Consider the following 15,125-nt stretch of genomic DNA (forward strand, 5'->3'; position numbering starts at 1 on the left):
TGTACTTGTTTAAATACATGTGTTGTTGACACTTATTTTGTTCCTTGGCAAGCCATCGTGGTCCCAGTCTTAAGAATAGAAACCAGGCTAGATGTCTTAGGCTGGGTTAGACCTAACAAAAGAACTATATTAAACTAATTTGGAAAGACTAGAAAAATGGGGGGCAGGGAGTTAAGCACTGCAGTCTTGGTAGTGAGCTTCTACCCAGACTGATGGCCAACATCCCCCATCAGTATAGTGCATATTGGAACCCCAAAGAGGTAGGCTCTAAGGCCAGGAAAGAAGTGGACTTTCCAGTGGGTGTGAGGGCAAGCCGGCAGAGAGAAAGCACCTTCTTCCATGTCCTTTATATAAGGAACCACCAGAGGGAGTGGCCCAGATTTAAGGTGAATCATCCCACCTCGGTCAATGGGGTCAGAGATCCCTTGGCCACATGTGGATAGGTCAGGGCAGTAAGCACTGAATGGCACCTCCAGACAGCAACCTCCAGCCACTAGCCACCAGCCACCACTGTCACAGCCAGAAAGGGAGCAGAAGCTGTATCAAGACCAGAAGCAGAGCCCTTCCTTCTGATCTCACGTTAGCTCCCCCGGACGCAAGCAGCTCCGCACTGGCAAGGAAGCCTGAGAAACGCAGCAGCTATCACCGGTCCCTGGTGTGCAGAAAGCACAGAGAAGCAGACATTATGTGGCCTAGACAGCATCCCGAGAAGTTTAGAAGATGTGAATAGGCAGGCATCTATTTTTAATTAATGTCATATAAATACCGGATATAAAAACAATCTTCTCTGACTCCTCATCTTATGGAGGAGTGAGAAAAAGAACCAGTTCTATAATCAAGAAAATATGAGGAGTTAAAGACAATTGGAGGCATTTAAATTTATACAACATAACGGAAGACCCTGTACCAAGAGGGCCGCTCCTGTCAGGGACCATGTGCCTGTTCTTCTCTGCCTAACTCAGCTATGTAAAGCTCAGCGGTTTGAAGCAAATCCTACTGTGTGGGATTTTATGTCTGACACTGCTTGCTTCTTTTCTAAAGCAAAACGTTGGCTCTTCTGGTCACAAACGGCTTGCTTTCTGAGTTCCTTTCTGAGAAATTTCTCTAGCTGTGTCTGTTACCCAGCTAACTCCAGATAACCGCACATATGCTTATAGAATTAGAATCATGCTTTTGAGAACTTTGAATTAATGATAAAAATTCTCCGACACGTCAGGGTCATATTGTCCCAGAAAACTTTTAAATATTTAAACGTTGATTTCTCTACAGCCCACTGCAAGCAGAGCACTCACTCTTCTTGATGATTGGCAAGTGATCATTACAGCACTGACATGCCGTACTCACACACAATAGATTAACCTAACAGCATTGATTGTAAAATGTCAGTTCCATAGCATACTAGGAATTCAATCCCCTGCAGGCACTGAAAACTTCTATGAAAATACACACAAATATACACCAATGTATATAAACATGCACGCGATCCATTTTCTAATTTTGTGGGAGGTATATATTAACTAAACCCTTGGAAAGGTTGTTGATATACTAGAGTCGGTATTTTAAAGATGAACCTCTCTGAGTATCTTCATGCCATTCATATTTTTTTTTTGTTTCCCCAGTTTGACCTTGTCTGCGGCAATGCCTGGATGTTGGACCTCACCCAAGCCATCCTGAACCTTGGCTTCCTGGCTGGGGCTTTTACCTTGGGCTATGCAGCGGACAGGTAGGTGTAAGATAACCAATTAGTTTATCATAAGGTGCTACCTGTGTGTGGGGAGAGAAACGCTTTTCATCAACTACATTCAACTTCTTATTCCACCACCCACGACATTCTTTTTTTCTCAAACTCCCTCTCCTTGTTCCTCAGTAGGGAAGGTACCCTTGTGGGTCAGAAAGCACCCCAGTGAAAGCTATGAAAGGTCAGTGACATCATGGCTCAGGTTACAAGTGAGGAGGTGGAGTTAGGATGCTCAAAGCAGCCCAGTACTTAGGGTTTGGCTAATTCAGTCATGGAGTCCACCATATTTCTCACTTGTTTTTTTCTTTTTCTTTAATTCTTGTATTTTATTCTGCAGATTGTGTTAAAACTCTGAAAAAGATTTTTTTAAATCAAAACTCTATTTCAGAATCAGAATTATTAGGAGACATTTTTTAATTCACATTTCAATTTTTTTCTCAGTGGCTCCAGTTTGGAACTGGGTCACATTCTTTCAAATTTTATTTATGTTACTTTTCAGTTTCTAGTCTGTCTTTCTTTAGTTTTAGACATGATCTCACTGTGTTTATTAGATGAGACTCAAACTCACAATCCCCCTGCCTCTGTGTCCTGGGTGCTGAGATTGTAGGCATCCAACATCATGCCAGCTACATTTACTGTTACTTCATTCTTTTAAAATTGGTTTTTGCTTATATACTTTATCCTGCATGATCAATAAACATATCTCCTAAAATAACTCCTCGAAGGAGAAGACCCCAGCTCTAGTCAGGGGATGGGAAACTTCCCGTGTAGCTGAGTTAGTCTTTTAGAGTGAATGAGCCAGACTTGAGAGAGAGAGCTCTGAGCAACCCTGCCTCCTACTGACTGACTTTGTGTGTCTTCCCTCCCTTCAAGCCTGTCTGTGATTTACATTCCTTAAGGAGAGGATGAAAGGTACTTTAATAGGCATATACCCATCAGGAGTCCGTGATGGGGGCTGAGCTTGAGAGTAAGGAACTGCATCAGGACTTCCAACTTCCAAGTTTACACTGTCCTCACTCAGACCTAACCAGCATGAGGCTGAGCAAGCTGAAAAGTCAGTAGCCCTTCCCACATAGGAGGTCACAGGGCAAACTGCTGCTCCCCAAGCTGGAGAGCTAGGCAGACACAAGTAATCAGTGCTGTAACTAGCACTTAGTGGGGCAGAGGCTCCTGGGTAAGGAAAACCTGACTGAATTGTTGGGAAGTTGGAGGCATTAGCATGTGAATGGCTCTGAGAGTGAAAACCCTAGGTGACCAGGGTATGGGGCAATTGTATGGAAAAAGAAGGAGAGGAGGGAGGGAGAAGCAAAGGGAAGAAGGGAGGGAGGAAGGCTGGGGGATGTACAGAAGGAAAAATCAAAACCTAAGGGGACTTTAGTCATCACACTTCCTGGAACTGCAGTTACAGATGGTTGTGATCTCTGGTGTGGGTGCTGGAAATCAAACCCAGATCCCCTGGAAAGACAGCAGGTTCCCATCACTGTGGAGCCATCTTTTTAGCCCCGGTGTTGTTAGATGTCTGCCTGGTTTTCATTCTATCAAGAGAAATCCCTCCATGTGTCTACTCATGGTAAACAGAGAGAGAAATGTATGCTGTGCTAATAACCAAAGTAGAACTCATTTTATGAATACCAGGCAGAGCAAACTTCACAAGGAATACACGGAAGGCCACCGGGAAGAACGGTTTCCAGGCAACTAGGACAAGGGTCTCAAAGCCCAGGCTCACAGTGACACACCAAATCCAAAAAGGTTACGCCTCCTAACACTGTCACTCCCTGGGCCAAGCACACTGTGAAAGGAAGAATGTCATTAATGGGTTTATTAGAAGACCAGACACAGGGGCCACGGAGATGGTCCAGTGCGTAGTGTTTGTTGTCCAAGTATAAGGACTCAATTTGGATCCTCAGCACACATAGAAAAAGTGGTGCATACTTGTAACTCCAGTGCTGGAAGGTAGGACAGAGAGGGAAGGGGCTTACTGATACCTGCTAGTCAACCTAGATGACCTGGCAAATTCTAGTTTCAATTAGGCTCCCCCTTGCCCCAACACAATGCCTTATGTAGCTCAGGTTAGCTTAACTACTATTTAGTCAAAAATGACTTTGAGCTTCTGAGTGTCCTATGCCTACCTACTAACTGCTAGAATGACACATTCCACCCTTGTAGGGTTTCATGCATTTTAGACAAGAACTTTATTACCTGAGCTACATCCAGCCCAAGACCCACTGTCAACAGAGCAAACAATTTTTAGAATGGATCAAAAGAAGACCCAACAATAAGTTGTCTACAAGAAACTCACTTTACATATAAAGCTGAGCACATAAATAAACAGGTAAACGAATAGAGAAACATATACCATACTAATAATCAAAGTAGAACTGTTAATACCAGGCAGGGAAGACTTAATTCACAAGGAATACACAGAGTTAATTATAATTATTCAACAACACACAACGATCTTTAACAACAGAGTATCAAAATGCAGGGTGCAAAAAATTGATAGCACCAAAGGAGAAAGAGATGAGTTCCTCATTATGGAGACTCTGATACTTTGTATCTAACAATGTATCCAACCAAGAGAATATTACAACCAAGATACAACTGAATTCAACAGGTTTTTCTTAAATACATAACAGACCTTAATAAAGTCAATATTCTGGGCTATAAAATAATTTTAATGAAATTAGAGAAATAGAAAGTCATACCACACTTGATCACTGTCTTCAAAGAATTAAACCATAGATCAGTAAAGAAAACTGGAAACCCCAAAATACTTAAAAATTAAGCATTGAACATCTGCTAACACAGAGAAGAGATCTCAAGAGAAATGTAAAGTATTTTAGACCCAGTGAAGATAAAAATACAACGTACCAGACTTTATGGGCACAGAAAAACAATGCAGAAGGGATGTTATAACCTTAATATGTTACTAGAACATAAGATTTATCTAAAACTCACCATTTAAGTTTTTTCACTAAGTAACAACAACAGCAAAGATGACCAAATTAAATCTAAAGTAAACAGAAGAAAATTAATAATACAAACCAGAACAAAAGAAATCAAGTTGAAAACAGTAAGTCATTAATAGAGTCAAATCAAGAACATTAATAGAGTCGGAAGTTTGCATCTTTAAAAAGCCTTAGTAACCTTCTAGCTAAGTCAAGTAAGAGATGAAAATAGGATTTAAGTTAACAATGCCTTAAAAGTGGCTTTAAATCCCATAGACTTTAAAAAGATACTAAAGAAACAATAGAAATTACCTATGGCCACAGATTTGACAGCCAAGATCAAGAGGGCCTTCTGCTGGAAAGACATAACCCACCCAAATTCACATAAGAAGTAGATGGTTTTCATAGGTCTATGTCTATTAAATAAATAGAGTTAATAATTTACCTTCCCAAACAGGAAGTGCCAGGTTGAGATTTGGGGCAGGTAAATTCTACCACATAGACAATAAATTATACCCAGTTGCTTCTCTTTCGGATGATAAAGGAAGCACATCCTGATTTATTTTGTGAAGTCAGCCTTACCTTACTCCCAAAACCAGTTATAATATTAGGAGAAAAAATAAAACATTAGCTTTCAAAAACATAGATGTGAAAGCACAGGCTTGGAGAAATGGCTCAGTGGTTAACAGCACTGGCTGCTCTTCCAGAGGACCTACATTCGATTTCTAGTTCACATGAGGCAGCTCACAATCATCTGTAACTCCAGCTCTAGAGGGATCAGATGTCCTCTTCTGGCTTCTGGGGGTGCTGCACACACACAATTCAGAGATACATTCAGACAAAACACTCATACATATAACAATTTTAAAACCAAATAAATACAGGACAATATGTTAGCAAGTATGTAGAACCGCAGAAACTGTTGTTCGTTGCTGGTGGGACACATAATGGCACATAAGGGGGAAAGCAAGTTTGTCAGTTTCTTGCAAAACTAAATGCTCAAGACTAGAAATTACAGTTTTGGTATTTACCCGACAAAGCTGAAAATATACGACCACACATAAACTCTTGTGTGGACCTTACAGCAGATTTATGTATAGTTACCAGCATCTGGAGAAGAGCAGATGTTCTGCAGTAGGTGAGTGGACTTATGATCTAGACAATGGGCTATTCCTCCATACTAAAAAGATACAAGTTAGGAGCCCTGAAAAAGTATCAAAGAAACATAAGCTTTTATTGCTAAGTTCAAGAAGCCAGTTTGAAAAGAGTACATGTTGTAAGATTCTGTCTACAGAACATTCTAGAAGGTTTCCAACTATGGGGACAGTGGGAATGTCTATGACCTGAAACCTTAGTGTGGACTGTAGACTTGGGTATTAATTCTGTAATGATGTCACCTTTAGCTTATTAATTATTATAGGTGAATCACTCAGTGGTGGTGAGGGATAAACCACACAATAAAGTGGACTTTTAAAACATATTGGTAAATTAAGGTTGCTTCCAGTCTCTGCCATTGATGCAAAAACGCAGAAGTTGGACTGTTGTTGTAGATATTTGTAAAGAAAATGGTAGAGAATAAAATGGCTCACACAGATCACTGACAATGAGCTCCTATAAGTCAGTCAACTGTCACAACTACAGGAAATATATTTGTGCCAGATTGGGGAAACCGACCACATGCCCTAGGCTTTGTTTGAGCTACTAAACTATAGTTCTATAACTCTTGAAAAAAATCAATACCAACACACATTGGTTAGAAACCTTAGAGAGTTTTCACATTAGAAACTTTAATTAATTTACCATTTGAGCTAGAAAAGTGGGGAGGGAGAGTTAGACAGAATGAGGGTCTTAGAGAGCTCAGGAGTTTGCACAAGGTCATGACTGGCAACTGGATGAGACAGGGCTGAAATGGAGGCATCTATACCATGCCAGGGATGCTTCATCCTGTCTCTGTCCCCTCCCCGAGACTCCACCCACAAAAATAACAGCAGCTGTCAGGACCAGGCCAGCAGGGAAACTGTATTCCAGAGCAGTGTTGCAGAGGTCACCACTGGAGAATCTCAAAGACATGTTGTGGGCTGTTAATTTTATCACGTCACTCTGGAGACGAGCTCCATTTTCTCTGGTTTCATAGGTAATGTTGTCAATATTGTTAACCGCAATGGTAAGTTACAGGGGACATTTTTTCTTTGAACATTTGGCTCATTTTTGCACGCTGTCTAATTCTATATCTGTTATGTTGATAATGGTGTTTAAGTCCTCTCCCTCCCTCCCTCCCTCCCTCCCTCCCTCCCTCCCTCCCTCCCTCCCTCCCTCCCTCCCTCTCTCTCTCTCTCTCTCTCTCTCTCTCTCTCTCTAAGATATGGCAGGCTCATCATTTACTTAATATCCTGTTTCGGCGTTGCGGTCACGGGAGTCGTGGTGGCATTTGCACCAAATTTTTCTGTGTTTGTGATCTTCCGCTTCCTGCAAGGAGTGTTTGGAAAGGGAGCCTGGATGACTTGCTTCGTGATTGGTAAGGCTTGCGCCACTGCGACCACTCCTGTGTGAAAATTAGCGTGAAGGGGAGGGGTCTAGCTCAGCGTTCCCTAACACTAAGTCTTGGACACCTCCTCACAGCAATTCCACACTTAGGACAAGGATTTAGGGTGGGATTCTGGTTCTGTCAGACACTGGAATGCTGATTAAAATTGGGAACCAGATACAGACTATAAAACTGTCCCTCACTTATGTGTCTTTGGTCCAAGCTGTTCCCTTTGGCTCTAATTCAAGTCCAAACCAGCCACCTACTTCAAGTGGTGGAGGATTCATGAGCAAGGGGATGAGGGAGATCATCTGATGTCATTGTCCCAGATGTTCAGACTTCCAATCCTTCCCATGACAACTGTCCTGAGCAGGGTCGTCTTAGACATCCGAAGATTTTTTTTTTATGGTGGGAAAAGAAAATAGGGTACAAGGAGGGACTGAGAATCACTGGCTGGAACAGAGAGATTGCTGAAGTGTGTGGGCTTTTTTAAAAACATTTAATTCAATCTTATTTTATACCCCCCCCTCTGATATGGTTTTCTACTTCAAACTAATATATAGTTTGAGCTCAGCATACTGATATTTCATAGAACTATTTTGACTTTAATAATTTAAATGTCTTTTTTCTTTTTTTGTTTAAATTGGATATTTTCTTTACTTACATTTCAAATGTTATCCCCTTTTCCAGTTTCTCCTCTGGAATCTCCCTATCCCACCCTCCTTCCTCCTGCCTCTATGAGAGTGTTCACCCACCAACCTACCCACTCCCTCCCACCTCCCCACCCTGGCATTCCCCTATACTGGGGCATGAAGCCTTCACAGGACCAAGATCCTCTCCTCTCATTGATGCCCAATAAGACCATCCTCCACTACATATGTGTCTGGAACCATGGGTCCCTCCATGTGTACTCTTTGGTTGGTGGTTTAGTCTCTGGGAGCTCTAGGGGATATGGTTGGTAGCAATTTTAACACGAGGGAGTCTATCTGGATGTTTGAATTTGTAATGTTAAGGCAGTCGAAAGGCAATGAGTGTGCCTCAGGGTGCTGAGAACAATGCAGCTAGTAGGAAGGAGCAGGGGGCGGGTGTCAGGATTCCCGCAACAAAATTTCTCAGGTGGATTCTATAACATACAAATCTTTAGAGCTCCAGTGACAACATCGAGCTAACTTGCTGTTTATTTTAATACTTACAATGACCCTCACAACAGCCATGTTGAGTTGTCCTGAAACCAGCATAGGCTTATCACACTTCTCATTCGTACCCAGAGGGTGGCTTAGATACCTAAGGAAAGGAGCAAAGGAAAGTGCATATGTGTAAGGAACTTTGGAAAGCCAGCTCCAGTACTTCCACCATTTTCTCATTTTCTAGAACATTCCAGGGATGCTGACCGATTTTTAATGGGTGTCGAGTATGTTTGCTTTGATGCTGAGAACTCCCCTAATCTCTCGTCTGTTTTCTTCCAGTGACAGAAATAGTTGGTTCAAAGCAAAGGAGGATTGTGGGAATAGTGATTCAGATGTTCTTCACCCTGGGAATCATCATTCTTCCCGGAATTGCCTACATCATCCCCAGCTGGCAGGGCCTCCAGTTAGCCATCTCTCTGCCCAACTTTTTCTTCCTCCTTTATTACTGGTAACGCGATTTTGGTTATTACCGTATTTATCCTATTGCCCTATTGCACATGAACTTAGAGTCCGAATCAGCAGGCATGCAAAAGAAGTCAACGGAAGGGATTTTCTAAATCTCCCTAGAATTCTCACAACCTAGAGAGATTATCTGCTTGATTGACAGTTGTCACTACAAACAGTAAACAGCCCCAATACTGACTTCTAGATGAAGTGGCTGAGTTAGGATTTATCCCTTTGCAACGCTTTCATCAGAACTATGAGGTAGCAAACTCTGTGTTTCAACTTGCAGGTTAAAGAATATAAAGACCCATTAGGCAAATTAACATTCTTTGATGAATGAGATGTTAAGAACATCAGAGAATTAAATTATCAAGATGTTCCAGATTTAACCCTTACCGTGGGGGTGGGGGATATAATTTATTCCTTTCATTGAATTTTAATGTATGGGCAAGCCAGGCTCCATAAATAAAGACTTTGTTTTTTCCTAAATGCTGACTAGTCCCTAATCGATTTCATATTTGTAATCAGAGACACAGGACTGGAGAGTTCCCTGCTCTTGCAAAACCGATGTACCACAGAGAATCTTTTTTTTTTTTTTATGGCCAAGTTATCGTTTTTTGCCATTTCTTATAAATTTACAAACAAATTAATTTTTGAAAGCCTGTTTTCAATTCTGGGACTTATCCTCACTTGTAAGCTAATCGCTGCGAGATCTCTTTGGCTAGAAAAACTCCCAGGCTTCTGGGATTCTGGGTTTCTAACCTAATTCAAGAATTGTTTCTCTCATCAGGGTGGTCCCCGAGTCTCCCCGCTGGCTGATCACCCGGAAGCAAGGAGAGAAAGCCTTGCAGATCCTGAGGCGTGTGGCTAAGTGCAATGGGAAACACCTCTCATCAAGTTACTCAGAGGTAATCATCACGGGTAGTAAACTTAAGTTGGGTGAATTAATTATTTACGACCCCTGTGCTTAATACTCCTTAAAAGTATACATAATGATAGGTTTTAAACATCTGACCGAACCATTTTTTAGTTGAGGTTGATTGATCATTTCAGGCCACATTTTAATACTTTCTCTGAGGTGCTTGAACTAGTATTCTTTACTGTAGATGTGTGGTGTCTCTTCATTCACATCCATTACATGCTCTGGGTCTTTTCTCCATATCTGGGTCTTTCCAGTGAATCTGGTTCTGCTGCTGATGTTACTGCTGTGTTTCTTTCTTCTTTCCCGCTGTGCCCAGTGTTTGGGATTGAACACGCTCTCTACCACTGAGCCCTGCAGAGCCAGAGACCCTAAAGATTGGTCTCAGAAGATCTTGAGCGAGATGATATTTTAATTTTAGACTTAACATTTTCTTCCCTCCTTTTGTCCCTCCCTTTCTTTCTCCCTTTCTCCCCTTATCCCACACCCCTTTACTTTCTTTCTCTCTCTTCCCCAGCAAAAACCTTTGGATGCCTTTGTCCCACCCTCCACCCCCACCCCTAACCTCCTCACCTCTACACTCCAGAACTAAACAGAGAAAGTGATCAGATCACTGCCCATTGGAGGGTGTGAGAAATAGCTAAAGATACAGCACACATTTAAAATAACCTCTCCACAGTAAAGTGAAGACCAAGGGAGTCCAGGGTAAAAAAATTCATCACTAAAGGAATAGTGGAGAACGATTTTAGAAGGCATGGGTCTTAACTTAAATCTCGAAGGATGTTGGCCTGTTAACACAATTGTTAATATAGTGCTGCGCTTGTTTTGATAAGAACATTGATTTTTTTTTTAATCTTCTAAGAAAAATGGGATTGGTTGGTTCATCATCCTCCCTGGAGACTCAGGAGCTTCGGAGGCATGCTCAGATCCCTGACTCCGCCCTTCTCAGAGGAGGCAGCAAGCCATAGCTGCTGCGCTTTATCAATGTTTCAATAGCCTGACTTTCAGTGTTGTGCACTGGTTAGGAATGAGTCTTCAGGTCTATTCATCTCAAATGTTTAACATAGGTACAGATCTGAAATACTTAGCAAGGGCACAGTGTGTGTCGCCTTTTGGAACCACTAATGTGTCTTCACTCTTGTTACTCTTCTGGGGAACATTCCTCATAGGGAAGAAATGGTCCACCACTCTCCCAACCTCCTTTGATCTCACTGTAGGTCCTCACAGTTGGATCAAGGTGATGATTATATGTGCTTAGGGTGTGTGTGTGTGTGTGTGTGTGTGTGTGTGTATGTATGTATACATGGGTGCACATATATATGGATGAATATGAGTGCATGTTGAAATCAGATGAGACAACTTTAGATGTTGTCCCTATAGCACCTGATGCTCTTCTTTTTGAAACAAAGTCTCTGACTGACCCGAAGGTTTCCAAAGAGGTTATGTTGGCTGTCCAGAAAACCCCCAGGGATCCACTCTCTTCAGCCTCTCCAAAGCTAGAATCACAGGCCCTACTTTTTTTCTACCTGAGTTCTGGGGATGAAACTCAGACCCAAACTCAGGTCCAAGAACTTGACTGACTGAGCCACCTCTCTAGCCCTCTAGTTTTAATGGTCAAGTAAATAGTTTTCCATCCTCTTATGCAGGATGCTGAAGACATTGCACATGTAGTCCCAGGGGTGTATGATCTAGATCTAGGTTTGTGAGAATGTAAAAGCAACAGCTGCCTGCTGGTGGCAAACGAAATAATGCTGCAGCCATCTAAGGGCAGTCAGATGTGCTATTTCATTTACAGCACTCTCAGAGACACACAGTAAAGCTCATGCTAGCAGGGAGAGCTCAGCGTCCTACATGACTGGGCTTAAAAGATCCTGAACTCTGAGTCATCACAGTTGCTGAAACCAATAGGCAAGAGGTTTCCATGCAACGCTAGACCTGACACCCGAGGAATTTACTGTAGATTCCTCGCTATATTGGCCAGCGCTTTGCTACCAAAGCTGCATCTGTTGTTTTTGTTTCTGTCTAAAGATGGTTTTCTTTACTGATGGTTTTCATCCAACTTTGTTTTAATAAAAACAAAGGTTTGTATGTATAGATGTTTTGCCTACATATATGTCTGTGCATCACATGTATGCAGTGCCCACAGAGGCCAGAAAAGGGCATCAGATCCTCTGGGACTGGAGTTGCAGATGACTGTGAGCTGCCACCTGGGTACTGGGGATTGGACCTGAGTCCTTTGGAAGAACAAATTTCCAAACGTCTTAACTATTCCAGCTCTCGGGTCCTGCATCTTGTGGCATTTCTCTCTGACGTAGGAGCATAAACATGTTGATTCAACTCTGGGGTCATAGTGCTGTCCTCAGGACACTGCAGAATGAACATTGAGAAAGATGCAAATAATCAGAGCTTCTGGGGATGATAGCTATGGGGAGAGCTAATGAGGAGAGCGGTGGCATCTAGAATAGAACCTCAGTATCGTCACCGTAAGGATAACCGACTGAACCTGCTTCCTAGACACCAACGGGACGCCCAGGTTGTCTAGATTAAGATTAGCCTCTAGGAATATCTGTGAGGGATTGTCTTGATGTGGGAAGACTATCTTAATTGTGAACTGCGCTCTGTGTGGACATCCCTGACTATATAAAATGAGAAGAGTAAGTCGAGTGCATACAAGAATTCGTTGCTGTCTGCTTTCCACGGTGGATGTCATGTGGTCAGTTCCCTTGAGCTTCAGCTGCTGTGACTTCCCCCCATGATAGGCTGCAACCTGGAGCTCTAAGTTAAGCCAACCCTTTCCTCCCTTAAGCTGCTTTTTCCCTAGGGTATTTCATCTAGCAATGGGGAAGAAACTAGGATGTCTAGCATCAACCAGCAAGGTGGCATTTTCCATTCCCTGACTGTCTTACAACGGCTTGTAGCTCTCTCTGGGCTGCCATAGCAGCCTCGTGGAATTGATATGCTGTGATAGTTGATCTGAGTTCTCTTTAAGTGTCTCTTCTGCTGCTTTTTCTAACAGCTCTGAGAATGAAGAATCTTAAGCAGTTTTTTTTTTTTTTTAATTTAAGCAGACCTGTCTGGCATGTAGCTATCCCGTGGGCTGCCTGTGGCCAAAGGAGAACTATGAATACCTCTGACAGAAAAATTATGAACTCACTTAAATATTATGAGCTAGGTGTGTGGTTTTTCTTTTGTAACCCGATTGTCCCGTTCTCTGTGGGTGATAACCTCCTGCCATGCTGTCACAAGGTCGAACACAGCTTATTGGTTCCGTTTCTAAGAACCCATTAACACGATCCTCTGCCTTTGTGTCTCCTTTAAGTTCAGTAGTCAGAGCTAGAGTTTAATCGAGTTCAGGTTTGATATTTTTGGCAAGCCTACTTCTTAAGTGGCTCAGTACATTCCCAGCGGAGCTACCTGCTGCCTGCTTGCCTCTTTGGGGATGTTGCTGGGAATGACAGTCACTGCCTGGGTAGACGAATTCATCAGGAGTTACAAATAAATTATTTCCATCTCTCCCTGCTTGCTACATCTATTCTTGGGGTATTTATATAGATACTCAGGTTTCTTACCAATTTTTGGTTACCCCTGCATAGGGTTGTCTAGGAAAGGAGGCTGCATGTTTAACTCTTCCTTTCCCCCTAAGCGAATTGGTCCCCAACGTCCTCCAAACATGTTCACTGAGGGGCGTTCTTTAGTCTCCTTGTCAATCGGTTCTCCGATGCCCATGAAACTTAATAGTTTGCAAAATGCATCTCACAATATCCCGGAAGTAATGAGCAGCAACACGGGTGTTTCCCCGTGTCGGCAGCACAGGTGAGCTCTGACACCGAGATCAAAGCAGGACCCTGTGGTAGTTTGCATTCCATGATAAGCATGCCCCAACAGTTATTCAGCTATCAGCCCCTCAAGGAAGTGTCAATATTAGGACCGCCTTGAAGCCTTATATTTACACAGTTACCTCACACGTTGCTGTTGGCCCGCATTTCACACTCAGCATATAAACTCAAGGACATTCAGAGCCAGGACAGGATAGGATTTTCCTGTCGGGGGGGGGGTGTCTTTTTTTCCAAGAATCCCGATTCTTTTAAGGTATCATTTTGTAAACTGCCTTGTTCTTAGAGACCTCTCTATTTCCTGCCTCATCCTCAGGTGGCTGCCGTGGGGAGCAGAGAAAGGTTGGAAGACTGAGGAAAGGCTGGCTGGGTTCAGAGCATGTAGAGGCACTTTGGCAGCTCTGTATGCTTTGAAACTGCCTTGGCCGCCTGCCTGCCCAGTCCAGACAATCCCTCTGTTGACAGCAGGGTTCCTTCAAGCCTTGCTTGGGGCTCCCCATGCATGCTCTAGATTACAGAAGATAACCTAAATTCAGTACAAACAAAGTTCACCCCAGTCCCAAAACATTAGCCAATGCACAAAAAAAATGAAAGAAAATGGCTAGTTTGGATCCAATTTAACCCACTCAGCCAAGGGGATATGTATGTAATATGGGTGGGCTGTTCAGGGAATCATCTAATGTGTTATCTCTTTGTCTGGAAGTATTTTCTTAATTGTTGTTTAGTTTTTCATTAGTATATATTTGCTGTACACAATGACGGGTTTCATCATGACTCGTGTGTTCCAGTGTATCATGTAGTTTGACTATATTCACATAACTGCCTTCAGTTATACCTCAGATGAATACCACTCAGCTCATGGCCCCCAGGCTCCTGGCTGGCTTTGGCTTTGTTGAAGAAATAGCTGAGTCTGGCACGGGCTGCGGAAGTATGACATTAGTGCAGGTCAGGAGGCAATGAATACAGCCTATGTCAGCCTCAGCTGTATGACTTGATTGGGGTCTGCCCGACATGAGTTTCAGCTGCTCTCTTTCTCCTCCATCTACCAGGACAGCCCATACTGGACCAGTGCTGTCCCTGAACCAAGAGTCTCAGAAGGGTCAGAGTCACACTTTGAGGTGTGGCCATACCAGCTGAATTGCATGACAAACAATAACTTTAAGTTTGGGGGGTCCTGCCCAATAGCTTCTAGACAATGGAGCAAGAAGAGTATCCTGTGGCTTTCATTGAATTAGAAATGTATGGTCAAAGTTGAAGAAGTTAGAGAAGGCTTCTGGGATGTCTCGAAAAGGCATAGTGTTGTGAGTTGCAGTCAAGTAGCATGGTCCCTCTCTACAATTCAAACTCCTTTATCATCTGGAAGTAACTGGATCCTGTAGCTAGACTTGAGCTACTTTGTGTGTTCTTTCTTCCATCCTTCTCCATCCATTTTCTTCTACCCTTTCAACCCCCATAATACAGGATAGGAGAAAAAAGAACAGAGGAGAAAGGGGGCAATATTTATCACTAGAATTTCTGCTGGCCAGGGCCAT

General features: G+C 42.7%; 1 protein-coding gene across 2 annotated transcripts in view; it reads left to right on the plus strand.

Annotated features, from left to right (window-relative positions):
• Positions 1–15,125, plus strand: part of SLC22A3 (solute carrier family 22 member 3) — a 75,313-nt gene that overhangs the window by 38,479 nt on the left and 21,709 nt on the right. For both annotated transcript variants that reach the window (XR_013975626.1, XM_080941678.1), the window contains exons 2-5: positions 1,620–1,723; positions 7,047–7,201; positions 8,677–8,845; positions 9,632–9,749. Coding sequence is in view for 1 of the 2 variants with exons in the window: in XM_080941678.1 (XP_080797804.1) it covers positions 1,620–1,723; positions 7,047–7,201; positions 8,677–8,845; positions 9,632–9,749 (546 nt within the window). In the remaining variant the exon portion in view is untranslated. The remainder of the gene's footprint in view (positions 1–1,619; positions 1,724–7,046; positions 7,202–8,676; positions 8,846–9,631; positions 9,750–15,125) is intronic.

This window comes from Micromys minutus (genome assembly GCF_963924665.1).
Source record: "Micromys minutus genome assembly, chromosome: 30".
In the NCBI taxonomy this organism is placed as follows: Eukaryota; Metazoa; Chordata; class Mammalia; order Rodentia; family Muridae; genus Micromys; species Micromys minutus.